The 27215-nt window shown below is 41.2% G+C and overlaps 1 protein-coding gene across 1 annotated transcript in view; it reads left to right on the top strand.

Annotated features, from left to right (window-relative positions):
• The first annotated feature begins 1571 nt into the window (after positions 1-1571).
• The window catches only part of LOC115398021 (GTPase IMAP family member 8-like), a 36866-nt gene continuing 11222 nt past the window's right edge, over positions 1572-27215 (top strand). Inside the window, exons 1-2 of the mRNA XM_030104634.1 lie at positions 1572-1701; positions 20419-20470. Of these exons, the coding sequence (XP_029960494.1) occupies positions 20449-20470 (22 nt within the window). The 5' untranslated portion in view covers positions 1572-1701; positions 20419-20448. The remainder of the gene's footprint in view (positions 1702-20418; positions 20471-27215) is intronic.

Raw genomic sequence — 27215 nt, 5'->3', positions numbered from 1 at the left:
CGACGCCGTGAAGAGAATATAATCATTCCTTTTCATCGTATCTCTTCAACTAATTGTGAAAATGTCGGCTGATTAGTTTTGTAAGACAGTAAAAGCAAGTTTTGGTTGTTTTGACTGACCATGACTGACCGTGTGTGTGTGTGTGTGTGTGTGTGTGTGTGTGTCTTGGAGCTGCTGTAAGTTTCTGTGTGTTTGAGAAAGACCCTTCCACTTGGTGGGTCCAGTGCACCATCAGTCGTGTTTTTGTAATGAATAATAAAAAATTCCATCACAGTAACGATCAGTGACTCGATTCTCACCACTTTGTCAAACAGCCTCAAGTCTCAGCCTGTTTCTGAGGAAACGTCTGAGACTCACCTGAACAGCAGGGGGCAGCACTGAGCTCCAGCATGTTGGCGTCTCTGTGCTCTGCTCAGAGCTGTAAATAACACGAGCGACATTGTCATCAGCCAAACCCACCTGAACACGAGTAAACATGGCCGCCATCATGGTGGAGGAATTCCTGTAACCTGCGCAATGTAAATAAAGCAGCACAAACTTGTGAATGTGACACATAAAAAAATAGATCTTATAAATTCTGTCAATACTTTAATCTATTGCATTTATCTAAGTGTCTTCATGTCTAATACGATTTATTGATTGATTGTGTGTACTGAGATCCTCTCTTCAAGTCTTTAATGCTTTTTCAATCTTGCCTGCACACAACTTCAATTTCATTTTGGAGTGAGTTACAGTAATCTGCCAAAAGCAGCTAATACAAAAAAGGCTTTAGTAACACTAAAATTGAGATTTCTTTTTAAATGCTTCACAACAAAAATAGTTAACTAGAGCCTAGTAGAATATTCATTATATTAATTCTTGAAACATTTCTATCAACAACTGAAACTGTTGATAGCGGCAGCAGAGCCGAGCATGGGGGGAGCGGGGTGGAGCGCGTGGGGGAGGGGGGTACGAAAAAGGCGAAGGAGCATGACAGTTAAGTTAAAAATGTAGAGAGGTTGATTGACACGTTAGAAAACCAATCAATAACGAGTTTACCTCGTTATTGATTGGCTAAAGTAATGTTGGTTTTACAACGTCCAGAGTTGATTCATATTTATTTTGTTTGTTTTTTTTTTGATCACGATAAAAACAAGGCTGCTACAGCTTAGTAACACCATTTTTTTTTTAGCTTTAATTAATTTTTGTTAGTAATAAAGATCTTCTATTCAACCTTTAATGCACCTTTAAGGAGGGAGAGTATATTTGGTTTGGATCCAAAGAAGTGAAAGAAAAACACGTTTATATTTACATTTTTGAAAACGTGCAACGAGCAGAGGTTTGTTCGGTACATTGCACACATGTCCACATTTGGTCAGCAACTGCACATTGTATATTTTTGGAGGGTTTTCAACAAATAGAAAATGTTTTAATGGTTTGTCATCCTCACGGTTAATTTTATTTTCTACATTTATCTTTCTTTGATAAATGTTATTTTCATGGGACTGTGGCTTGTTTCCAGGAGCCTGTTTGCTTGTTTCTCTCAGCAGATCTGGCAACTCTGCTGGTGACTGTCTTTACTTTCACTTTCTGCAGAGAAAAAAAGACCCGAGAGCAACTGAGGCATGTGGCAGAGCAGGATGTCCTCTTAAATATCGTCTTGTTGGAGAGTTTAAACCCTGGAAGAGGCAGTTTGTGGAAGAAAAACACCAGATCTCCCACGTGAGTTTCAATTAAACTTAAAAGTTTTGTGTTCAGACAAACTGGAAAGGTTTGAGTGGTGTTGCGCCCTTTATGTCTGTGTCTCCACCCTGTCATGATGGCGGTGATAAGGAGCAGGAAACAGGTTCAACCAGTTTATCGTTAGAATATAACTTAAGGTTGTTTCTATTTCAGATCAAAAACAGGTCACGTATTCATTTGCTCTATAAGTGCTCAGGATACAGATGTCTGTAGTTTATATTCATAAAAACGAGAACCAGTGTAACCTCAGTAGAAGTTCACAGACTTGATGGATTCTGATCAGGAACACATCCTCCTTTCTGACAGCACAATTTTATGCTAATTCTTAAAATCAGAGGCACCTGAGTGTGGAGGACTGAAACTGCCATAATTTAAAATAAATTAAGAAATATAAAAATGGCTCAATTAAATAAATTTGCATTCCAATGAGTCATACAATTTTTTTTCATGAGTAACCTAGAAAATGTGACTAATATGTATGTGTATGTGTCATTTTCACATCAATTTATTCATTTGTTGATTTGAAAAATTCCTTTCCTCATTAATGTTTATGCCTGTATTTATTTCTGTATTATTTTACTTTCACATTTTCTTTTCTCTGAATTATATGTTTCTGTATTTTATTTCACATTGAATTTATTCATTTATTGACACTTTTTTGTTCACTGTCGCTTTTCTGTTTTTTTCACCCACTTGTTTATTTGTCTCCTTTTGACATTCCTCTGTGCATTTCTGCCTCTTTATGTTACACTTGGGTAACGTTGAACATGGTTACGATTCTGGAAAACTCTAAGCCGATCAGTTAAACCCAATTAAGAAAAAAATGCGCAAGCTGTGGCTCCAACTTAAAAAGTTAAAATCACTCACGACTCGGGCTGGGTACCGTTTAACGGTACCTCAATGGTACCGACCGAAAAACTTCGGTATATACTGGTACCGAACAAGAGACGTGCGTACGGCTATCAGTTTTGGTTCTTAAAGTGGTCAGTAAACATGTGTGGAAACGATCGTTCAGTTCTTCTCTTTTACTGAAAAAACGGTGCATCGCATCATTCATTACCACCTCTTGCCGACTCACACTCTTTTTCTAACAACATGCAGAGAGAGCCTGCAGCCTGCAGCCCTTCTTCCTCTGTGGTGTCTGTGTAAAATAAGGTTGAACATGCAAACAGTGTGGTGTCTGTGTAAAATAAGGTTGAACATGCAAACAGCACACCCAGTGGCATGAAGTGCAAATGCAGTCATGGCGTCGTCTGTGCACCGTGAAGGCAGGTATCGAAAAAAGTACCGTTCAGGAACCGGTACCGTACGTGAGGTATCGAAAAAGTACTTGTACCCGAAAAATATCAAACGGTACCCAGCCCTACTCATGACACTGAAGAAATAAACAACCAGTATTGGTCCAGTTACTTGGAAATAATAATAATACCAATTGCTTTACTGGTTTTTGAGCCTCTTTGCCTCATATTCCACTGAAAGCTTGCAACCCTGCCATGTCCTCCTCCGTAGTCTTGAACTGCCACTGTGCTGGCCCTGCCTGGACCAGGTCCAGATAAAGAAGCCACAGGACCTGCACTTCTCAAATTCACAATTCAGAAACTGTTTTAATGAAAATTTAACATGTTTAGTATTACCTAGTCCAGATTTGAGAAGTCTAGGTAGAGTAGATTTGATTAGATTAGATTAGATTAGCCTTTATTCATCCCACAACTTGTATACAGCAGCAAGAAGGGCAACAATTGCAGGCACTGTTCCATTAAAACATTCTGTACCAAAAAAGAATCTACTACATTATATGTCAAACGAAAGATTTATGGCCCCCCAATAAACCCCTCCCCTCGCCATTTGTGGACCATTTGTCCACCATATGTCCACTGCGCATTTGTCCCCCCCCCCCCCCCCAAACTTCCTTCCGTCGGAGGTCTTTTGAAGTTTTTACGACGGGTTAGGTGTTGACACATCTGAAGGGATGAGTCGGAGCCAGACAGACGGTTAGAGGGGGGTGAATTTATATTGTACCCGGAGATGGCGGAGAAACGTGTCATGAAGAGGTTATATTACAAGCCGAGTCATCCTGGTAGTTTCGGTGGGGTAGAGCGGCTTCATAAAGCGGTTCAAGATGAGACGGGAAAGAAAGTTAGGGTGGAAGATGTGAAAGACTTTTTATCATCTCAAGACACCTATACTCTGCATAAACCGGCTAGGGTACATTTTCCAAGGAACAGAGTTTTTGTTACAAGACCTCTCAAACAATTTCAGGCAGACCTTTGCGATATGCGAGCGTTAGCGGATGAAAATGATGGGTATAGTTATTTACTCACGGTCATCGATGTGTTTTCGAAATTAGCGTACGTGCGAGCTTTGAGAAAGAAGACTGCAGCTGAGGTGGTGTCTGTCTTTGAATCCGTCTTTCGTGAGAGCAAGACGCCTGAAAAACTACAGACTGATGCAGGAAGAGAATTTTTCAACAAAAGTTTCAAGATTCTGATGAGGAAACACAACATCATACATTTTGCCACAGCCAGTGATCTAAAAGCCTGCATGGTTGAAAGATTTAACCGAACGTTAAAGACCAGAATGTGGAGATATTTCACTGCTAAGAACACTAGACGGTACGTGGAGGTCCTACCAGACTTAGTAAAAAGCTATAATAACACTTACCACAGCAGTATAAAAATGCGTCCGGCTGATGTGACTAAGGAAAATCACAATCTGTACGGTACGCCTACACCACGAGACAAGAGAAAAAAAAATAATAAAGACAGGATTTAAGGTGGGCGATGTTGTCAGAATATCCAAGTTGTGAGGGGCCTTCGATAAAAAAATACGAACAGAGATTCACGAACAAAGTATTTACGGTGTCCAAAAGCAAATAATCAAAAGTGTTTCTATTTGTGACCTGAAGATAACCAAATCTGCTCCTAACTTGAAATTTTAAGTTACTGCTCTCAAAACTTTGAAACATGTCGTGTCCTTTGTGATAAGCATCGTGAAATTCTCTGATGTTTCCCAGTTAACGTGATCACTGTAAAACCTTCACATCCACCCAAGTTCTAATATATAGATCTGAAAATACAACTCAAAAGGAGGGAAGGTTTTTAAAAAAGTGTTTAAAATACAAGAAAAGGTATAAATGAATAGTAAAATCCTTCAAAGACAGAGTCTCATTCTAATATTCAAAATAAAGCCACACAAACTTAATCAGGAAGCGTAGACGCGCCTGAATAAAAAAACAGAATAACTGGTTGATAATTTTCACAAACTCAAATTCAATTTTCTGTATAAGAGACAATAATGATGTTGTCGATGTACGCCAAACAAAACCGAGTCAGCAGGTCATGTCAGCTTTGAAAGCTGCTGTCTCACAGCTGCAGCGTAGACGGTTGGACTGTCTGAAAAAAACAAACAACATTAATCTTGTAAAGCGATATTGTTGGTCACAGAAGGTGAAACTAAACAAATCCAATGTATTCCTGTGTACAGCAGAACACAAATACACAACTGTGTACCATTTCGCTCTGGCTGGTATTGATACTAAGATAGCATTAACATCTGGTACAACCGGAGTTAAAGGAATGACGCTGAAATTTATTTATTTTTCCTCGGGTCCTGTGCAAATCTGTACTTCTTTGTTCCTGGTTTCAAAAATGGGGTTTATTGGTGTGGTGTTTGGAGACAGACATGACACTCCTCGTTTCAGCAATGATTGAACCACTGGTCTGATCCCCATTTCTTTTTCCATTGATAAGAGATACTGTTTAACACAAACAGGATATTTCGCATAGTTAATTGTTGCTTGATAAGGTTCCACAGCCAGCAATCCTACATGATTTACAGTTACAGATTTTCTTCCCCTTTCTAACAAATCCACAGAAACATTACAAAAGAACAAAATATGACAACCCCTTGTAAGAGCAGCATTTATATCAGAACGAAGAAAGAACGAAATAAAGTGCTTAGATTAAGAAACAAATATAAACATCAGCTTTACATACCTTTTCCTGTAGCAATCTCTTTTCTGATCAGTCTCAACCAGCTGCACAAGAAAACAGAATATCAGCTCAATATACATTTTCTCACTCTTTTTCTACTCTGACAGACAGTAATGTGCACAGCTTTACACACTCCGTGCTGCAGTTTGCGCCGCTGTTTTACATGATTTGCGATGACAGATTTTCTTCCCCTTTCTAACAAATCCACAGAAACATTACCAAAGAACAAAATATGACAACCCCTTGTAAGAGCGGCATTTATATAAGAACAAAGAAAGAACAAAAAGTGCTTAGTTTAAGAAACAAATACAATCATCAGCTTTACATACCTTTTCCTGTAGCAATTTCTTTTCTGAACAGTCTCAACCAGCTGCACAAGAAAACAGAATTTCAACTCAATATACATTTCTCACTCTTTTGCTACTCTGACAGACAGTAATCACTCCGTACTGCAGTTTGCGCCGCTGTTTTAGGTGGTGAAAAAGATTTGTTGTGCGTCAACTCTTGCCTGTATCTTGTTGATAGCACTCCCTACATATAACGTGACTCTGTTGCTCATCTGATACTTTAAAACTGAACCATCTACGAATTACTGAGCCACTGTTTTTTTTTTTACTGAATGGGATTTTTATTGGGGTGTTGTTTGGAGACACACAATGACTCCTCGTGTCAGCAGTGATTGAACCACTGGTCTGACCCCATTTCTTTTTCATTTGATCAGGATACTGTTTTAACAAACAGGATATTCCGCATAGTTAATTGTTGCTTGATAAGGTTCCATACCCAGCAGTCCTACATGATCTGCGTGCTGCGTCCATAATTTAGATGGAACAGACGCTCAAACTGACGGAGGTTGTAACAACACATCCAACTGAACTTCTGCTTTCGTTGTATTTTGCAGGATTTTAATGAACAAAAATGCAAAGTGTCCTCGTCATACGACCAAACAATAACATTTTAGTTGCTATCTTCATCATCTGGTTGTCTATGGAGAAACTGGTAACAAATGTCAAGCATTTTAGTCCCAGTGATCACTTGTAACTGCACTTTGAAGTTTTTACGATGGGTTAGGTGTTAAGGAGATGAGTAGGAGCAAGACATACGGATAGAGGGGATGAATTTATATTGTACTGAGAGATGGCAGAAAAGCGTGCCATGAAGAAAGTTAGGGTGGAAGATGTGAAAGATTTTTTATCATCTCAAGACACCTGTACTCTGCATAAACCGGCCAGGGTACATTTTCCAAGGAACAGAGTTTTGTTACAAGACCTCTAAAACAATTTCAGGCAGACCTTTGCGATAGGAAGACGGGCTCACCTTTCCTCCTCTCCTCTCTTTCATCCTCTGGTTGTCTATGAAGAAACTGGTAACAAATGTCAAGCATTTTAGTCGCTGTCCCAATGATCATTTGTAACTGCACCGATGAATGGTTCAATGTTTCCGTGCACATCTTTTAATAATAACATCAGTCCCTCTGGAGAGAGACAAACAGTATTTGTGGACTTTCTACTCTGTCCGAGAATGGTTTATCTACTGGTCTGCTTGACAGGATGCTAATGTTCTGATTCCCTCTATTGTGAACAATCAAGTCACCACATCAACATTTAGAAAAACAGAGGCTGCTTTCTGCCAAACAGTGAAATATTGGCCTACCGTCTGATGTATGTTTGGAATGTTTTACTGTTACTCACTCTGGAGCACAAATTCTATATAATCTTAATTTGATAGCATATCTTTTTCCTAAAAATGAAAACATTTCTAAATCACAAACACATGTTGAAATTTCCAGCCATCTATCTCAACCGGTAACAGTTTTGACAGCGGTTCTCTTGGTGGGACTCCAGAAATGCTGACAGTTTGAACAGTGTCATTACTTCATGGACAGTATATCTCCTGCTGACGAATACAAGAGAGAAATGCACCTACATTTCCGAGAAACTTTTTTGGTTTCCCTTTAATGTTTAAACAAATCTTTGGTATTTTCTACCGGTGTATTTGAAACTTGTGCCTGAATAACCATCATTATTATTATTATTTGATCACCGTCAGCGTCCCAATACTGTCGGCCGCTTCATTGTGTAGAAGTTTTTCTCCACAGAAAGGAAACTGCTCTCTGTTCTGGTGTAATGTTTGTCTTTGGTACTTGTTGAGTTTTGGCCTTGATTCAACACTTGTGGCACTCCGGTGGGTCTAGCTACTTTAGCTTCATCTCTTTTTTTTCTTTTCCTTTGCTCACAGTCTCTGATCATTAAGGTTTCTTCCCCCTTGCCAGTGTTTGATCATTAGTATTATTATAATAACGTCGGCCCCTAAATCGTCGTTGATTTGGTCTCATCCTGTCTCGTCCTCATCCTCTGAAGCCTGGTTGTGTTGATACAAACGGTCTATACTCTCCCAGAGTTGTGTACAGCATGAATCTTAGCTTTTTTTTTTTTTTTTTTTTTTTTCTTGGATTTGCAAACAATCCAGTTGCATCTAATTCTCTATTCCTTTTCCGTAATCCCACAGGACTCATTGAAAACACGTCTGGGGCTGCTAATTCTTTAAAGTATCAGCATCCTGTGTTCCCAGTCCATTAATGATCATTGACACAAAGAAAGGTTCGGCTTTATGCGACACTTTTAATTTTACCATTTCTTTCCAACATTTAAGAAATCTTTCTGCATATTCAGACACCTGTTCATCAGTCCGTTTCTTACAGTGAAGTACTCGTGTTATCACATCTGCTAAAGTAAGAAGCTTTTCCATAACTTTGTCATGTATCGTTCACCATAAAGTCCACTCATTTGAGAACAGGAATTCCAGAGTAGTTTTTCAGCATGATGTATTTGCACAGGGGGGTTACTGACTCCATCGTAAGAATAAAGATGGGTTCACTAAGGAGCAGGAAATGGCTGTAGTACAGGCCTGCAAGAATGCCCCGGAATACAACTGGCCCCCAAAAAACAGCAAAACGGGTCGATACTCAGATGCTTTAAAGAACATTCTGTGAGAAGACACGGAACGAGGGAATCTAATCTAACTTATCTCTTTCATCCGTTTGTCAACTTCTCTGATTGACCTGACCGTACTAAATACACATTGGGAAAAAACTCTGTGGAAAACCACAAAAGCGTCAACTGACGCAAACAAATGGCTTTAGCACCTCTGCATGGTGAGGCTGTAAGGCCTTATTTGTACTCACTTCCAGAATCAGCACCTGTAGCGAGCTTCAAACACTCACACCCAGACTGAGCGTCTCTACAGGCCTGATGTGCTTCTCACCTCCAGAGAATCATCGTCAGCGTCCAAGTTCCTTCAACTTCCTTAAATCAGACACAAAATACGCGTCTCTCTGCTTTTCTTCACCTAGACAGGACGCCACACTGTCAAATGACTTCCTCAGATCAGAACACACACACACACACACCCACACACACACACACACACACACACACACACACACACACACACACACGCACACACCCTCCCCCATGCTGACTCAGTGGAGGTGGGGGAAAGGAGAAAAAAATAAAAACGCTGAAGTCCTGTGGGCCCTCCTCTCGCCCTCCCTATAGAAGGGGCTCCCTATAGAAGGGGCTCTATTTATACGAGTCGTTAAATACATCAAGCCCGTGTTGGATCACTCCAATTAACAAATACAGATTTTGGAAGAAAAAAAAATGGCTCAGGAAAGAATTCACATACCGATCATCCGGGGCACACCAATCATGGTGTACGAAGAGACCCCGATCATCCCGAATGCGCCCAAGAAGCATGTGATGCATCTGCTTCGGACCCAGCTCCGTCCATTGGAATCGTTGAAGGAGGAATGGCCGCTGAAACCGTACGGGCGGCATGGTGCATGGGGCTACGTGTTCAAATATACGACGGGGGAGCTTTGCCTCTATCAGCGAGGTGAGGGTGAAAAGCAGGGAGCTGTACCTTCTATAGCGATGCTGAACTCCAACGACTGGGGTGTACTGTATCACATGATTGTTCGACATTTTCGGGCAAACCCTGATGAAGGTGGCGCGAGGCCTGTCGATCCAGCACTGACACCAGGTCGACCTCTGAAGCGTGAGTCCGTGGAGGGTGATGCACAAACAGGGTCTCCTTCTTGGAAAAAAAAAGTGCTTTACAGCATTGCGTGGCAGTCCAGAGCGGGTGTTTCAGGCACTATGTGCTTTCGCGCCTGCATTTGTTGCTACGAAGGGAAAAAAGGCTCGGAGGAGTTTTTTTTGGAGACCTTTAATACCAGCTGCGGCGTATTCCATACACTGCTAAATGTCCCGCTGGTCGCATGGAAGGAAAGGTTTGGAGGACCGGACGATAAAATCGGCTCACTTTTTCGCAGCTGCTGCTACTGGAAAGATCTTCTAGCGGTTAAAAAAAACCTGTTTCCTTCGGCCTCCATTCAATCCTCCAGCTTTTAGTTCACCACGTCCACGATCCTACCAGTTTTTCTGCTTAACCCCGCCCCACGGACCTTCCTGCCACCCGTACACATTATAAAGACTGCGATCGATCATTCCACATCAAGAAGATATGGAGAACATCAGGAGTATCCGTAGAACCAGCTCTCGCGTCCTCATCGATCCGCTGTGGAGCAGAACTCCGTTGGTGGAGTACCCGATCAACATGTTCGCGGATGAATCGTCGAATTTGATCTCACCCGCTTCCCCGGACCCTGACTCTCAGCCGGGTCCCTCTCGATCGCTGTACACCATTCCCGAGACCTGCGACCTGGATCCAGGGTCCCTGGGAGATGATGAGGATCGAAGCAGGGAGGTGAGCGCTGACGACGGAGACCTTCAAGTGGATGAATCCCAAATCCCCGAGGATTTTGTGGAGCCGGAACCAGCATCTTCTCCTCCTGACACTCCAGAGGTTGAGGAATCCGAGGATGAGCTGGACGGGTGGATGCCCTCGGCCATCATCAAAACAGTCAGAACAGCGGTCAGCCATCTGCTGGACATTGTGACTCACAAGTACCGGGAAGAGCTTTGCTACGGGTGTCAGATCAGACATCCGAATGAGAAACAGCATCCTTGTTTACAGCAGGTGGACGAATATTTCTATCAAACTCACTTTTGCCGTCTGATGGAAAAACTGTGTACCGACCGTTTCATTCCTGCTATTCAATGTTTGTTATTCATGCGCAACATTAAAATCGACGATATGCGAGTCAAAACTGTGGCAGAGACTTTGCTGAGAGAGATTTTAATGTTGCGCATGAATAACAAACATTGAATAGCAGGATCGTGGACGTGGTGAACTAAAGCTGGAGGATTGAATGGAGGCCGAAGGAAACAAGTTTTTTTTAACCGCTAGAAGATCTTTCCAGTAGCAGCAGCTGCGAAAAAGTGAGCCGATTTTATCGTCCGGTCCTCCAAACCTTTCCTTCCATGCGACCAGCGGGACATTTAGCAGTGTATGGAATACGCCGCAGCTGGTATTAAAGGTCTCCAAAAAAAACTCCTCCGAGCCTTTTTTTCCCTTCGTAGCAACAAATGCAGGCGCGAAAGCACATAGTGCCTGAAACACCCGCTCTGGACTGCCACGCAATGCTGTAAAGCACTTTTTTTTTCCAAGAAGGAGACCCTGTTTGTGCATCACCCTCCACGGACTCACGCTTCAGAGGTCGACCTGGTGTCAGTGCTGGATCGACAGGCCTCGCGCCACCTTCATCAGGGTTTGCCCGAAAATGTCGAACAATCATGTGATACAGCACACCCCAGTCGTTGGAGTTCAGCATCGCTATAGAAGGTACAGCTCCCTGCTTTTCACCCTCACCTCGCTGATAGAGGCAAAGCTCCCCCGTCGTATATTTGAACACGTAGCCCCATGCACCATGCCGCCCGTACAGTTTCAGCGGCCATTCCTCCTTCAACGATTCCAATGGACGGAGCTGGGTCCGAAGCAGATGCATCACATGCTTCTTGGGCGCATTCGGGATGATCGGGGTCTCTTCGTACACCATGATTGGTGTGCCCCGGATGATCGGTATGTGAATTCTTTCCTGAGCCATTTTTTTTTCTTCCAAAATCTGTATTTGTTAATTGGAGTGATCCAACACGGGCTTGATGTATTTAACGACTCGTATAAATAGAGCCCCTTCAATAGGGAGCCCCTTCTATAGGGAGGGCGAGAGGAGGGCCCACAGAACTTCAGCGTTTTTATTTTTTTCTCCTTTCCCCCACCTCCACTGAGTCAGCATGGGGGAGGGTGTGTGCGTGTGTGTGTGTGTGTGTGTGTGTGTGTGTGTGTGTGTGTGTGTGTGTGTGTGTGTGTGTTCTGATCTGAGGAAGTCATTTGACAGTGTGGCGTCCTGTCTAGGTGAAGAAAAGCAGAGAGACGCGTATTTTGTGTCTGATTTAAGGAAGTTGAAGGAACTTGGACGCTGACGATGATTCTCTGGAGGTGAGAAGCACATCAGGCCTGTAAAGACGCTCAGTCTGGCTGTGAGTGTTTGAAGCTCGCTACAGGTGCTGATTCTGGAAGTGAGTACAAATAAGGCCTTACAGCCTCACCATGCAGCGGTGCTAAAGCCATTTGTTTGCGTCAGTTGACGCTTTTGTGGTTTTCCACAGAGTTTTTTCCCAATGTGTATTTAGTACGGTCAGGTCAATCAGAGAAGTTGACAAACGGATGAAAGAGATAAGTTAGATTAGATTCCCTCGTTCCGTGTCTTCTCACAGAATGTTCTTTAAAGCATCTGAGTATCGACCCGTTTTGCTGTTTTTTGGGGGCCAGTTGTATTCCGGGGCATTCTTGCAGGCCTGTACTACAGCCATTTCCTGCTCCTTAGTGAACCCATCTTTATTCTTACGATGGAGTCAGTAACCCCCCTGTGCAAATACATCATGCTGAAAAACTACTCTGGAATTCCTGTTCTCAAATGAGTGGACTTTATGGTGAACGATACATGACAAAGTTATGGAAAAGCTTCTTACTTTAGCAGATGTGATAACACGAGTACTTCACTGTAAGAAACGGACTGATGAACAGGTGTCTGAATATGCAGAAAGATTTCTTAAATGTTGGAAAGAAATGGTAAAATTAAAAGTGTCGCATAAAGCCGAACCTTTCTTTGTGTCAATGATCATTAATGGACTGGGAACACAGGATGCTGATACTTTAAAGAATTAGCAGCCCCAGACGTGTTTTCAATGAGTCCTGTGGGATTACGGAAAAGGAATAGAGAATTAGATGCAACTGGATTGTTTGCAAATCCAAGAAAAAAAAAAAAAAAAAAAAAAAAAGCTAAGATTCATGCTGTACACAACTCTGGGAGAGTATAGACCGTTTGTATCAACACAACCAGGCTTCAGAGGATGAGGACGAGACAGGATGAGACCAAATCAACGACGATTTAGGGGCCGACGTTATTATAATAATACTAATGATCAAACACTGGCAAGGGGGAAGAAACCTTAATGATCAGAGACTGTGAGCAAAGGAAAAGAAAAAAAAGAGATGAAGCTAAAGTAGCTAGACCCACCGGAGTGCCACAAGTGTTGAATCAAGGCCAAAACTCAACAGTACCAAAGACAAACATTACACCAGAACAGAGAGCAGTTTCCTTTCTGTGGAGAAAAACTTCTACACAATGAAGCGGCCGACAGTATTGGGACGCTGACGGTGATCAAATAATAATAATAATGATGGTTATTCAGGCACAAGTTTCAAATACACCGGTAGAAAATACCAAAGATTTGTTTAAACATTAAAGGGAAACCAAAAAAGTTTCTCGGAAATGTAGGTGCATTTCTCTCTGTATTCGTCAGCAGGAGATATACTGTCCATGAAGTAATGACACTGTTCAAACTGTCAGCATTTCTGGAGTCCCACCAAGAGAACCGCTGTCAAAACTGTTACCGGTTGAGATAGATGGCTGGAAATTTCAACATGTGTTTGTGATTTAGAAATGTTTTCATTTTTAGGAAAAAGATATGCTATCAAAATTAAGATTATATAGAATTTGTGCTCCAGAGTGAGTAACAGTAAAACATTCCAAACATACATCAGACGGTAGGCCAATATTTCACTGTTTGGCAGAAAGCAGCCTCTGTTTTTCTAAATGTTGATGTGGTGACTTGATTGTTCACAATAGAGGGAATCAGAACATTAGCATCCTGTCAAGCAGACCAGTAGATAAACCATTCTCGGACAGAGTAGAAAGTCCACAAATACTGTTTGTCTCTCTCCAGAGGGACTGATGTTATTATTAAAAGATGTGCACGGAAACATTGAACCATTCATCGGTGCAGTTACAAATGATCATTGGGACAGCGACTAAAATGCTTGACATTTGTTACCAGTTTCTTCATAGACAACCAGAGGATGAAAGAGAGGAGAGGAGGAAAGGTGAGCCCGTCTTCCTATCGCAAAGGTCTGCCTGAAATTGTTTTAGAGGTCTTGTAACAAAAACTCTGTTCCTTGGAAAATGTACCCTGGCCGGTTTATGCAGAGTACAGGTGTCTTGAGATGATAAAAAATCTTTCACATCTTCCACCCTAACTTTCTTCATGGCACGCTTTTCTGCCATCTCTCAGTACAATATAAATTCATCCCCTCTATCCGTATGTCTTGCTCCTACTCATCTCCTTAACACCTAACCCATCGTAAAAACTTCAAAGTGCAGTTACAAGTGATCACTGGGACTAAAATGCTTGACATTTGTTACCAGTTTCTCCATAGACAACCAGATGATGAAGATAGCAACTAAAATGTTATTGTTTGGTCGTATGACGAGGACACTTTGCATTTTTGTTCATTAAAATCCTGCAAAATACAACGAAAGCAGAAGTTCAGTTGGATGTGTTGTTACAACCTCCGTCAGTTTGAGCGTCTGTTCCATCTAAATTATGGACGCAGCACGCAGATCATGTAGGACTGCTGGGTATGGAACCTTATCAAGCAACAATTAACTATGCGGAATATCCTGTTTGTTAAAACAGTATCCCTGATCAAATGGAAAAAGAAATGGGGTCAGACCAGTGGTTCAATCACTGCTGACACGAGGAGTCATTGTGTGTCTCCAAACAACACCCCAATAAAAATCCCATTCAGTAAAAAAAAAAAACAGTGGCTCAGTAATTCGTAGATGGTTCAGTTTTAAAGTATCAGATGAGCAACAGAGTCACGTTATATGTAGGGAGTGCTATCAACAAGATACAGGCAAGAGTTGACGCACAACAAATCTTTTTCACCACCTAAAACAGCGGCGCAAACTGCAGTACGGAGTGATTACTGTCTGTCAGAGTAGCAAAAAGAGTGAGAAAATGTATATTGAGTTGAAATTCTGTTTTCTTGTGCAGCTGGTTGAGACTGTTCAGAAAAGAAATTGCTACAGGAAAAGGTATGTAAAGCTGATGATTGTATTTGTTTCTTAAACTAAGCACTTTTTGTTCTTTCTTTGTTCTTATATAAATGCCGCTCTTACAAGGGGTTGTCATATTTTGTTCTTTGGTAATGTTTCTGTGGATTTGTTAGAAAGGGGAAGAAAATCTGTCATCGCAAATCATGTAAAACAGCGGCGCAAACTGCAGCACGGAGTGTGTAAAGCTGTGCGCATTACTGTCTGTCAGAGTAGAAAAAGAGTGAGAAAATGTATATTGAGCTGATATTCTGTTTTCTTGTGCAGCTGGTTGAGACTGATCAGAAAAGAGATTGCTACAGGAAAAGGTATGTAAAGCTGATGTTTATATTTGTTTCTTAATCTAAGCACTTTATTTCGTTCTTTCTTCGTTCTGATATAAATGCTGCTCTTACAAGGGGTTGTCATATTTTGTTCTTTTGTAATGTTTCTGTGGATTTGTTAGAAAGGGGAGAAAATCTGTAACTGTAAATCATGTAGGATTGCTGGCTGTGGAACCTTATCAAGCAACAATTAACTATGCGAAATATCCTGTTTGTGTTAAACAGTATCTCTTATCAATGGAAAAAGAAATGGGGATCAGACCAGTGGTTCAATCATTGCTGAAACGAGGAGTGTCATGTCTGTCTCCAAACACCACACCAATAAACCCCATTTTTGAAACCAGGAACAAAGAAGTACAGATTTGCACAGGACCCGAGGAAAAATAAATAAATTTCAGCGTCATTCCTTTAACTCCGGTTGTACCAGATGTTAATGCTATCTTAGTATCAATACCAGCCAGAGCGAAATGGTACACAGTTGTGTATTTGTGTTCTGCTGTACACAGGAATACATTGGATTTGTTTAGTTTCACCTTCTGTGACCAACAATATCGCTTTACAAGATTAATGTTGTTTGTTTTTTTCAGACAGTCCAACCGTCTACGCTGCAGCTGTGAGACAGCAGCTTTCAAAGCTGACATGACCTGCTGACTCGGTTTTGTTTGGCGTACATCGACAACATCATTATTGTCTCTTATACAGAAAATTGAATTTGAGTTTGTGAAAATTATCAACCAGTTATTCTGTTTTTTATTCAGGCGCGTCTACGCTTCCTGATTAAGTTTGTGTGGCTTTATTTTGAATATTTAGAATGAGACTCTGTCTTTGAAGGATTTTACTATTCATTTATACCTTTTCTTGTATTTTAAACACTTTTTTAAAAACCTTCCCTCCTTTTGAGTTGTATTTTCAGATCTATATATTAGAACTTGGGTGGATGTGAAGGTTTTACAGTGATCACGTTAACTGGGAAACATCAGAGAATTTCACGATGCTTATCACAAAGGACACGACATGTTTCAAAGTTTTGAGAGCAGTAACTTAAAATTTCAAGTTAGGAGCAGATTTGGTTATCTTCAGGTCACAAATAGAAACACTTTTGATTATTTGCTTTTGGACACCGTAAATACTTTGTTCGTGAATCTCTGTTCGTATTTTTTTTATCGAAGGCCCCTCACAACTTGGATATTCTGACAACATCGCCCACCTTAAATCCTGTCTTTATTATTTTTTTTTCTCTTGTCTCGTGGTGTAGGCGTACCGTACAGATTGTGATTTTCCTTAGTCACATCAGCCGGACGCATTTTTATACTGCTGTGGTAAGTGTTATTATAGCTTTTTACTAAGTCTGGTAGGACCTCCACGTACCGTCTAGTGTTCTTAGCAGTGAAATATCTCCACATTCTGGTCTTTAACGTTCGGTTAAATCTTTCAACCACGCAGGCTTTTAGATCACTGGCTGTGGCAAAATGTATGATGTTGTGTTTCCTCATCAGAATCTTGAAACTTTTGTTGAAAAATTCTCTTCCTGCATCAGTCTGTAGTTTTTCAGGCGTCTTGCTCTCACGAAAGACGGATTCAAAGACAGACACCACCTCAGCTGCAGTCTTCTTTCTCAAAGCTCGCACGTACGCTAATTTCGAAAACACATCGATGACCGTGAGTAAATAACTATACCCATCATTTTCATCCGCTAACGCTCGCATATCGCAAAGGTCTGCCTGAAATTGTTTGAGAGGTCTTGTAACAAAAACTCTGTTCCTTGGAAAATGTACCCTAGCCGGTTTATGCAGAGTATAGGTGTCTTGAGATGATAAAAAGTCTTTCACATCTTCCACCCTAACTTTCTTTCCCGTCTCATCTTGAACCGCTTTATGAAGCCGCTCTACCCCACCGAAACTACCAGGATGACTCGGCTTGTAATATAACCTCTTCATGACACGTTTCTCCGCCATCTCAATATAAATTCACCCCCTTCTAACCGTCTGTCTGGCTCCTACTCATCCCTTCAGATGTGTCAACACCTAACCCGTCGTAAAAACTTCAAAAGACCTCCGACGGAAGGAAGTTTGGGGGGGGGGGGACAAATGCGCAGTGGACATATGGTGGACAAATGGTCCACAAATGGCGAGGGGAGGGGTTTATTGGGGGGCCATAAATCTTTCGTTTGACATATAATGTAGTAGATTCTTTTTTTGTACCTCGTAAACAATATACAACAGAATATAAAAATAGATAGCAGTTTCGATCTGGACCTCCTTCAATGTGTTCTATTTGTGATGATTACTGTTTTTTTTTTTTATTTTTTCATTTTCACATATATAGTAAAGGTTGTAGAAGTTCTACATTGGTTCTTTGGCAAATTTTTTGTCTCAGTTGAAATGTTCAATGTGGTTTTACATTAATATGTAGTCCAGAGAACAGATAAATGGCCGCTCCACATGTGAAATTATTTTCCCCTTAGCTTTTGAAGGGAAGAAACCTGCAGAACCAGGCTCAGAGGTGGCTGCTTCCTGCTATTCTGGTTGGGGTGAGGGGACAGAAAGAGAGAAAAGGATTGGACAGACAGAATGATTTTCTGAATCAACTTAGCAATGCTCCACTCGATGCAGGTGGATCAAAAAAGGAGTCCTCAGACGACGACCCTTGGGGATCCTGGGGGGGAGGGGGAGCAGTTCTTCATAAGCAAAGATGAAGTTCCCTTATTTGGGTGTAAAGTGAAAACTTCAGGAGCAAACACAAATAAATCCCCCTATGGATAAAGTGACAACCTGAATTGGATTTCACCAAACATCACTTTAAAAATAAAATGTTTTTCTATCATCTTGAACAACGAGGGATGAAGAAAGTGCAAAACTTTCACATTTAGTAAAATGAAGCTTAAAAATGTATTCCTGAGGCAGAAACACTGTTATTTGCATGTTATATGCCTATTGGAAAAAACAAACACTTGTGCAAACAAAATGAAATTGCATGACTAAATAAAATCATGTGACTCTCATATGATCTCTCATAATGAGAGATGTAGAGGTTGTTTCTGCCACTCATTACATTTGTTAAAGTCAGATTTGTCTACGACATCTGGCTTGAGGGATGCCCTGTGGCATGTTCCAGTGTTCCCTCCAACACTGAAGAGCCTCTCAGACGGGGCACTCGTTGCAGGGATTAGGAGGTATTTCTAGCTTGTTGAGCCTTGGGAAGTTGTCTTGGTGTTTCTTTCACCTCTGAAGTGGATCAGCTTCCTCACTTATTTCATGCTGGTAGGTTTCCAGCTCAGTGCTAACTCTGTCTGCTTGTGACAGGGAGGAAAAGGAAGAGGCTTTTGTGTCAAAACTGGTGATTTTGTGTCCTCCTCAGTCCCTCTGTTGTGCGGCGTGCCACAGGGGTCAGTCCTTTCTTTATATCTGCTTCCTCTGGGATCTGTTCTACGGAGGTTTCGTGTGTCCTTCCATATTTATGCTGGTGACTGTCAAATCTATGTACCTCTGAAGTGTGAAGATTCATTCAGTGCTGCTCAGCTCTTGGAGTGCATTAATGCGACTCAGGACTGGATGTCAGAAAAAGTTTTGTGTCTCAATGACAGTGAAACTGAGGTTGTTCTGGTTGGTCCTAGTAAGGCCAGCAGTAAACCTGTTAACTTGGGGCCTTTGACTCAGTTTGTTAAGTCCACTGTTACCAACCTTGGTGTCAAAATGAACCATGACCTCAAGCTTGATAAGCAAACTAGTGCTGTTGTGAAGTCAAGTTTTTTTTTTCCATTTGAGACAGCTTGTTAAGGTAAAGTCTTTCCTCTCAAGACACAATTTTGAAATACTGATTCATGCTTTCGTTACAACTCGACTGGACTATTGTAACGCTCTGTACGCCGGCATTGAGGAGAGTTTACTCAAGCCTCTGCAGCTCGTCCAAAATGCTGTAGCACGCCTTTTAACTGGCACATGAAAAGATGATCACATGTCGCCAGTGTTGTTGTCACTTCATTGGCTTCCTGTCCGTTACCGGATTGATTTTAAAGCTCTTTTACTTGTTTTCAAATCTTTGAATGGACTTGCCCCACCATATTTATCTGAGCTGTTGGTGCTTTATGAGCCGGGACGTTGTCTTAGATCAGCAAACGAGGCTCTACATGCGGTTCTTGACACAAACTTCAAACTTCGGGGTTATCGAGCGTTTTCTGCTATTGGTCCGAAACTGTGGAATGATTTACCGCTGCACATAAAAAACTCAGATTATCTTCTTGTTTTTAAGTCCCGTCTTAAGACTAATTTATTTTCTTTGGCTTTTAACTAATGTGAGACTATATTTTACTGAGAAGTTGCCAATGTTGTCTTATTAATATTTTTATGTCTATTTCTATTGTTTCTATTGTTTTCTATTATTTGTACAGCACTTTGTTTTTAATAGTGCTTTATGAATAAACTGGACTGGACTTGACTGGACCGCAGGACACATGCTCTGGCACTGTCTTGTTCCAGGATACGTTCTGGCATCACTTGTCTGGATCTCCACCTGGTTGGGGACTCAGTGGTGAGCTGATGAACGGGCAGACCGAGCTCTGTCTGTGATGCAGCAGCTCTCTCCTTCTTTTTCAGCTATATGAAAAAGAATTGACGACCTTCTTACAAATACCGATGGAACGATAAAGCCGTGGGTCCTTCACGCCATTCTCTGTACAAAAAGAAATACAGAAAAAAAAAAAGAAAAAAAAAGGATCATTTTGCCTGATGTTGAACATGTGCTGCACAGGTGCATCTAAAAATGAAGAACATTGTGGAAAAATTACAAAAAATATATATCCTCATGCCATGTTTTCTGAAAATATTTATATGATGTATTAAATTTCTGAAGTTTATTACAAAAGTATTAAGCTTTTATAGGATATTTTTTTTAAGATGCAGCCATATAGATATACAGAATAACTCACATGGACTACATTCACATATAATATTCAGATCTCAGATTTGCTTTTTTGTTCAAACAATAATGAATGTCATGAGTTCTGTGTTTCTCTTCTCTGCAGCTCCGTTAGTCTCAGACGTTTTCTGGAGACATGATGGCGAATGAAGGATGTGGTGAGTCTTGTTTCTTTCACTACTTTAACTATTTTGATAGCTTCAGTCCTTCAACCAAAAACACATTACACACATGTTCTTGTCACACATCAGATTTTAGTATTTTTCAATTGATCTGCAAATTGATCCGATCATCCCAGCCGATCTTTTTCCTTCAGCAGCTTCCATAAACGGAGCAGTTTGTTGTAAATTAATTCAAATCAAATCAGCCTTTTTTATAAAGCACCTCTCATACATAAAAGCAACACAAAGTGCTTTTTAGCATTTAAAAAGAAGAAAATATTACAAAAAAAAAACCCATCCCTCCCACCCACAATATGTACATACCACATATACATGCACACATACGCACACACACACTCACAGGATATACATGAAGGAGACACAGCATGGCACTGTGGACCAAGGAAAATGCCACCATTGGGTCCGTTCACACCGGGAGGAATGTCACAGGCCAGGAACACTGAGGGTGCTGGCACCTGCCCCCCCACTCCGAGAGACAAGGGTCAGCCCACATCTAAGAGGGGTATCCCCTCAACTAGCCGGGGCCAAAGCGACCCAGGCACAGCACCGCCAGCAGCAAACCAGAAGCAGCCCTCAGTGAAGGGCCCGTCTGAGGAAACACTGGGGTTAAAAAAGCACAACAAAAAAAATCTTTAAAACATAGGATAGAAATGTAAGATTGAATAAAATGCTTAAAGAAGGATAAATAAAATAAAATTAATTTTAGAAAAAAATTAAAAAATTAAAAGAATCTACATAATAAAATAAATACAATATAAGAGGTCAGTTAAAAGCCAGATTAAAAAGATGTGTTTTTAACCTCCCTTTAAAAACATCAACGGTCTCTGCGGTCCTGAGGTTCTCCGGAAGGCTGTTCCACAGGCGGGGGCCGTAGTGGCTGAAAGCTGCCTCACCGTTGGTCTTGGTTCTGGCTTTTGGAAAACACAGTAAGCTGCTGCCAGAGGACCTCAGGGCCTGCGCAGGTCGATACGGTAAAATCAGCTAAATAAGAAGGAGCGAGAGCGTTAAGACATTTGAAGACTAATAAGAGAACTTTAAAATCCATCCTGAAGTGGACAGGGAGCCAATGCAGCGACTGTAAAACCTGTGTAATGTGGCCCCGCCCCCTGGTCCTCATCAGCACCCGTGCAGCTGAGTTTTGTAATAATTAAAGATTTGAAATACTTTTTTTATGAAGACCAGAGAGCAAGGCATTACAGTAATCTAACCGACAGGAGATAAAAGCATGAATTAGCACCTCTGTACTGGCCTGAAAAGCCAGATGGACAGTTTCAAATGTCCGCCACGGAAATATTTCACAAGTCCATCTGGGTAGCCGCTCTTCCGATTTGATTTCAGAGGCGGGACCTTCAAAACAATCAGTAGCTGGGGATTGGACAACCGTTCGAACCAAAGAAGAACACGATTGGACGACCGTTCTGATTGACACGCGACACACTCACCACAGACCAATCCACATCAAGCCACAGTGTGACATAGCGTATGTGCGCTGCTGCTGAGAAGCAGGAGACGTCGTTTCCTGACAAAAAGACTTGAAGTGATGTTCTGTGCTCCTCTTTCAAAGAAGAAACTGAGTCGCTTTCTTAGAAAACTGCAGATAATGCCGTGTCCATTCTTTTCGAACTTTTTCGAGCTTCCCACTGTCGTCACGTCTTTCATCACGTTTGCTCCTCCCGCAGCTCCCGCCTCTTTCCCCTGATTGGGCCAGTGAAATTTTAACAGAGTGAAACCATTGGTCTATGGTCGCTACAAGATGGGATCTGCAGGATTTAGGAACTGAATCAGGCAGCCCCATCTGTTATGCAAGGTTATATAAATAGTGAATAGCTTTGCATTGTGGTTACAAAACAAATATCATAGCTATGCACAAGTGTTTGGACTGGTTATTGGTAAAGGAAAGATTATTGTATTTGTTACTGGTTTTCTTTAGAAACATTTTAATCACAAAAAAACCATCAATCTTGTATAAAAATGTATATTTTAGTTCAGCTAGACATAGCTATGCAACCAGACATGCTATCAAAGGAAATTTTACATTACCTAAATCAAAAACAAATACAGTTAAACGAATGGTTATGTATAGAGCTATGCGAGAATGAAATAAACTACCAGAAAATATTACACAAGAAAACAGCAAAATAATTTTCAAGAAGTTGGTCAAAAAACATCTGTGTATAATAGAGACTTAATATGGGTCAACTGGAATTACAAGTATTACTTAAAATTGCACCTTTGCAACAGAAATGGTTCCTGGCATAAACAGTAAATGAATGGGTGACTGTCAAATCTGATTTGAATTTTAATTGTTACATCAGGGTTTTTGCTTCAAGGGTGTTTAGGTGTAAGATGGAAGGGCAAAAGAGATTTGAGTTTTTGTGTGACCAATGTGCATAATATGTGTGGATCTACATAGATATGATATGTGAATGTTGTGTATCTCTACTGACCTGGGAGCGGTCTTGTATTGTTTGTTTGTTGTTGTGTTATGTATTTGTTTGTGTTTTTGTTTTTGGAATTTGTATATGGATTGTTTTGTAGATAATGTGGCTGCTTTGACACATTGTGAAGATGTTGTATGGACCCCAGGAAGAATAGCTTTGGCATTGCCATGCTAATGGGGATCCAAATAAATCAAATCAAATCAAATCTGTCATATAGTATATATAGTATATACAGGGTTTCCCCCAGAAAACTTGCAGCCCAGTGGTTGGACTGCCAAAGAGGCCCACCGTGTTTATGTAAAAAAAAAAAAAGTTGACAGAAATTTGGAAATTCTGACTATTTTGTGTTATTGTAAGCATTTATTAACTATAGGTGCAGCATGCATAATCTGTGTTTATTGATGACGATTTCAGTTAAGTTATTGAGTTATTGTTTTGTGGCATTTAAACAGTTTTTACATGCTTGATTTAATGATATTTGCATTCTCATAATATACACAGCCACAGTATTTGGTTAATTTGAGCTAATGAACTCATAACAATTAAGGACGAAATAGGAGCCTGTCACTTTAAGAAACGGCGACAATCTGTGTGATGCTCGGTGCTGTGGCAGAGACGGCCTGAGAGTCGAGAGGAGTTCACGGTTTTTCTGACCGTGTTACCGTGGTGGACCTGTTATATATTAGGAACGTTTTAGGAACTAATTAAGATCTTTCAAGGTTTGTGCATTTTTATAGCTGTTTGGAAATTCTATTTTTTGTTTATTTTTGTTCAATAAATGTCAAATGAAGAACTTTGTGGAGGACAAACTTCTTTTCTTGGAAACACGCGTCAGCCATAAGCTCCTGTGGATGGTTTTATTGGAAAACCTACTACATTAACATTACTTAAATGCAGAGTCTTCCAAAAAGGCATAATCTTAAATAAAGTTTTAATAAACACAAAAAATACAATTAAAATAAATATCAATTGTTTTCAATTAAGTTAAATCCTAATGCATATTAAAACAAGGCATTGCTGTTCACATTTAAAGGTAAAATAAATTAACAAAAATAAAAAAGTGCAAACATGATCAAGGTGTAAAAACAGGGACTCAGAGGCTGAAGAGGTCTCTGCTGGACTGTCTGACCTCGTCTACTTTTGAATGAAAAACTAAAGAAAAAATATTAGATTGCTTACAGTTAATAATATGCTTACAATCTTTAAGTATTTGTTGTTTATGTGGAGTTCACAGCAGTGCAGCAGTCCAGCAGTACCTCCTTCAGTCCAGCAGAGGGCGCAGTGTTACTGTTAGTTGTACAGTGCAGCATGAAGCACGTAGAAGAAGAATGTGGATAATGGAATCCTCCAGACTGATGAAGCATGTTGTTCGTGGCTGCTTCATTAAACAGAAGCACCGCAGTTCCACCGTTTGGACAGCGAATCATTTTGAGGATAGAACACGAACCATTTTGGATTAAATCCGCTAGTTTGATGTTTACCATCGCGACTCACAGAAGGCTGCTGTGGCGACGTGCTAACATCCATGCTAGCTCGCACCGGCTCTGCCTCATCAACTTGCTGCGGCTCTCTGATGAAAATACGCCTCACCTCTGACCCCCTATGTGTTCACGTATCGACCATAAGGTGTCGCCATTGCAACCGTATCACCAGATGCCATTAAAAGCTCTGGAGACCGTCTTTGGTATCGCTGTTTTGGCTCATAAAAAAACATATTTACAATTCAAAAAAAAAAAATAACACCGACGCTTAGCCTGGCAGGGGGGCAAGTAATGCCTGGCGGCCCGCCAGGCCTATAAAGCACTGAGGGAAACCCTGATATAGAATATATTTCACAAACATGTCTCCATCTCTGACAGCTGAGAGGGGATTTTTTTTTTAAGCTGCAGCACCTTGGTGAGACGGAGCTGTTCAGCCAGTCAGAGAGCTCTATTTCGAGGGTGTGGACAGGTCAGCTCAGAGCTGATCGGCTCCTCTTGGAGCACCACACACCACAGGATTTGCGATTGGAAATATTAAACGTGTTCATTATCTATGATCTCCCCTCCGACGCCTCCCGAGAGGCTCCGACTGGAAAACATCTCTCTGAACACACCGCACACCAGAGGAGGATCGCACCCGAACTCATTTGCATACTCCTGACAGTCGGACCTTGTCGGCTTAGGTCAGGAGGAGAAGATCGGGGCAAAATTCGGCCGATCATTCTGTAGTGTGTGCTGGACTTAAACTGACCCACAGGTCAAAACAGTGATAGAACTGTCGTGTTCGTGTTCGATAAACACTCAGGAGGCTGGACGTTTTCCAAGAAGAACATTTTTAATGCCGCTCATGTCTGTTGTCGGTGCCACACAGATTCTTCTTCTACTAGTGCAGTTGTAACAGAGCATTAGAAACAGCAGCGACGCCTGGTGGTGAACAATATATAACAACAATTGATCATAACATCCCCCCTCCTTGAGTTGAGGTATTCCTCATCAATACACATTACAATACAAAACACATTTTACAACAAACAGTTTTCTTTTTTTTTTTTTTTTTAAATCAACCATTAAACATGTGCAAACAAAACATCAGCTGGACCTTTATTTCTTTTCCAGCTATAAGTCCAGTCTGTCAGGTTTCTTTATTTCTCGTTTTGACTTTCTCGGTTCTGTGTTGTCAGAAGGACCACTTACATTCCAGTTCAGAGGTGATGTGGTTGTTGGTGGTTCAACTTGAAGTTTGTTAGGCTCCTTAGGCGATGGTAGAGTCTTCAAAAGACTGCGGCGATTGCGCCTGAGTATCTGTCCATCCTCAGTTTGCACTGCAAAAGATCTTGGTGCAACTTCCTGTAACACAGTTCCTTTTGTATTCCATCCATCAGCATCCTCAATCCTAACTGAGTCGTTGTTTGTCAGAGGAGAGAGTGGTTTGGCTGAAACATCGTAGAAACTCTTTTGTCTCATTTTCTGCTTTTTGAGCTTGGTTTCCACTTTTGTGTTTTTCTTTGGTGTAGTCACAGTCGGGTAGCTTGGCAGTGTTGTGCGCAACTTTCTGTTCATCAGTAACTCGGCAGGTGATAGTCCGCACTGAAGTGGTGAGGCACGGTAACTGAGAAGTGCCAAGTATGGATCAGAGTTGCTGTCAGCTGCTTTCTTCAACAGTTGCTTTAGGATGTGAACACCTTTCTCAGCTTGTCCATTTGACTGTGCATAATGTGGACTGGACGTGACATGACGGAACTCATACTGCTCTGCAAACCTTTGCCATTCCCTGCTGCTGAAACATGGTCCATTATCACTCACCACAATGTGTGGTATGCCGTGCCTGGCAAATATGGATTTGGCGTGAGTGATCACGCAGGCTGATGACATGTTTGTGAGTAGTGCCATTTCTGGAAAGTTAGAAAAATAGTCCATGACTGCAAGGTAGTCTTTGCCATTGAGGTGAAACAAGTCCATCCCAACTTTGTGCCAAGGAGATGTGGGCATTTCAGGTATCACCATTGGCTCTTTGCTTTGTTTGCTTCTGTGTTTATGACATGTTTCACATTTACTCACACGTGTCTCAATGTCTTTGTTAAGCCCAGGCCAATACACTGACTCTCTCGCTCTCCTTTTACATTTTTCAATTCCGAGATGTCCTTCGTGTATCCTGTTCAACAGATCTGGCCTCAAAGCTTGTGGGATGACTATTCTCCCTTTCATGAGTAATAGTCCATCAACAAAACTGAGATCTCCTCGAACATGGTAGTAGTGAGGGCATGAACCTACAGGCCAACCCTCGTCCATATTCTGAATGACACGCTGCAACTCTGTGTCTTGTGATGTAACTTTAGCAATCTGTCTTGACTTCGTGTCAGATACTGGCAAAAGACTTGACACCATGTTTATGTGATTTTCAACGTCATTATCTGTAGTGCTCACATTTTTCAGCAGGTGCTCTGGACAAGGCGTCTGCGAGGATTAAGTGCTTTCCGGGTGTGTAAACAAGTTCAAAATCGTATCTTTGCATTTTCATCATTAAGCGCTGGATTCTCGGAGACATTTCATTAAGATTCTTTTTGATAATATAGACAAGCGGGCGGTGGTCGGTCTCCACAGTGAAAGACGGCAATCCATAGACATAACTGTGAAAACGCTCTAGACCATAAGCCACGCCTAAACACTCTTTTTCAATCTGTGCATACTTGCATTCAGACTTGGTCATAGCCCTTGATGCATAGGCTACTGGCTTCCAGTGTTGCCCTTCAGCTTGAAGAAGCACTGCTCCGATACCATCTTTGGATGCATCAGTTGACA

Source organism: Salarias fasciatus, chromosome 12 (genome assembly GCF_902148845.1).
Source record: "Salarias fasciatus chromosome 12, fSalaFa1.1, whole genome shotgun sequence".
Taxonomy (NCBI): Eukaryota; Metazoa; Chordata; class Actinopteri; order Blenniiformes; family Blenniidae; genus Salarias; species Salarias fasciatus.
This window is presented reverse-complemented; position numbering and strand designations above follow the sequence as displayed.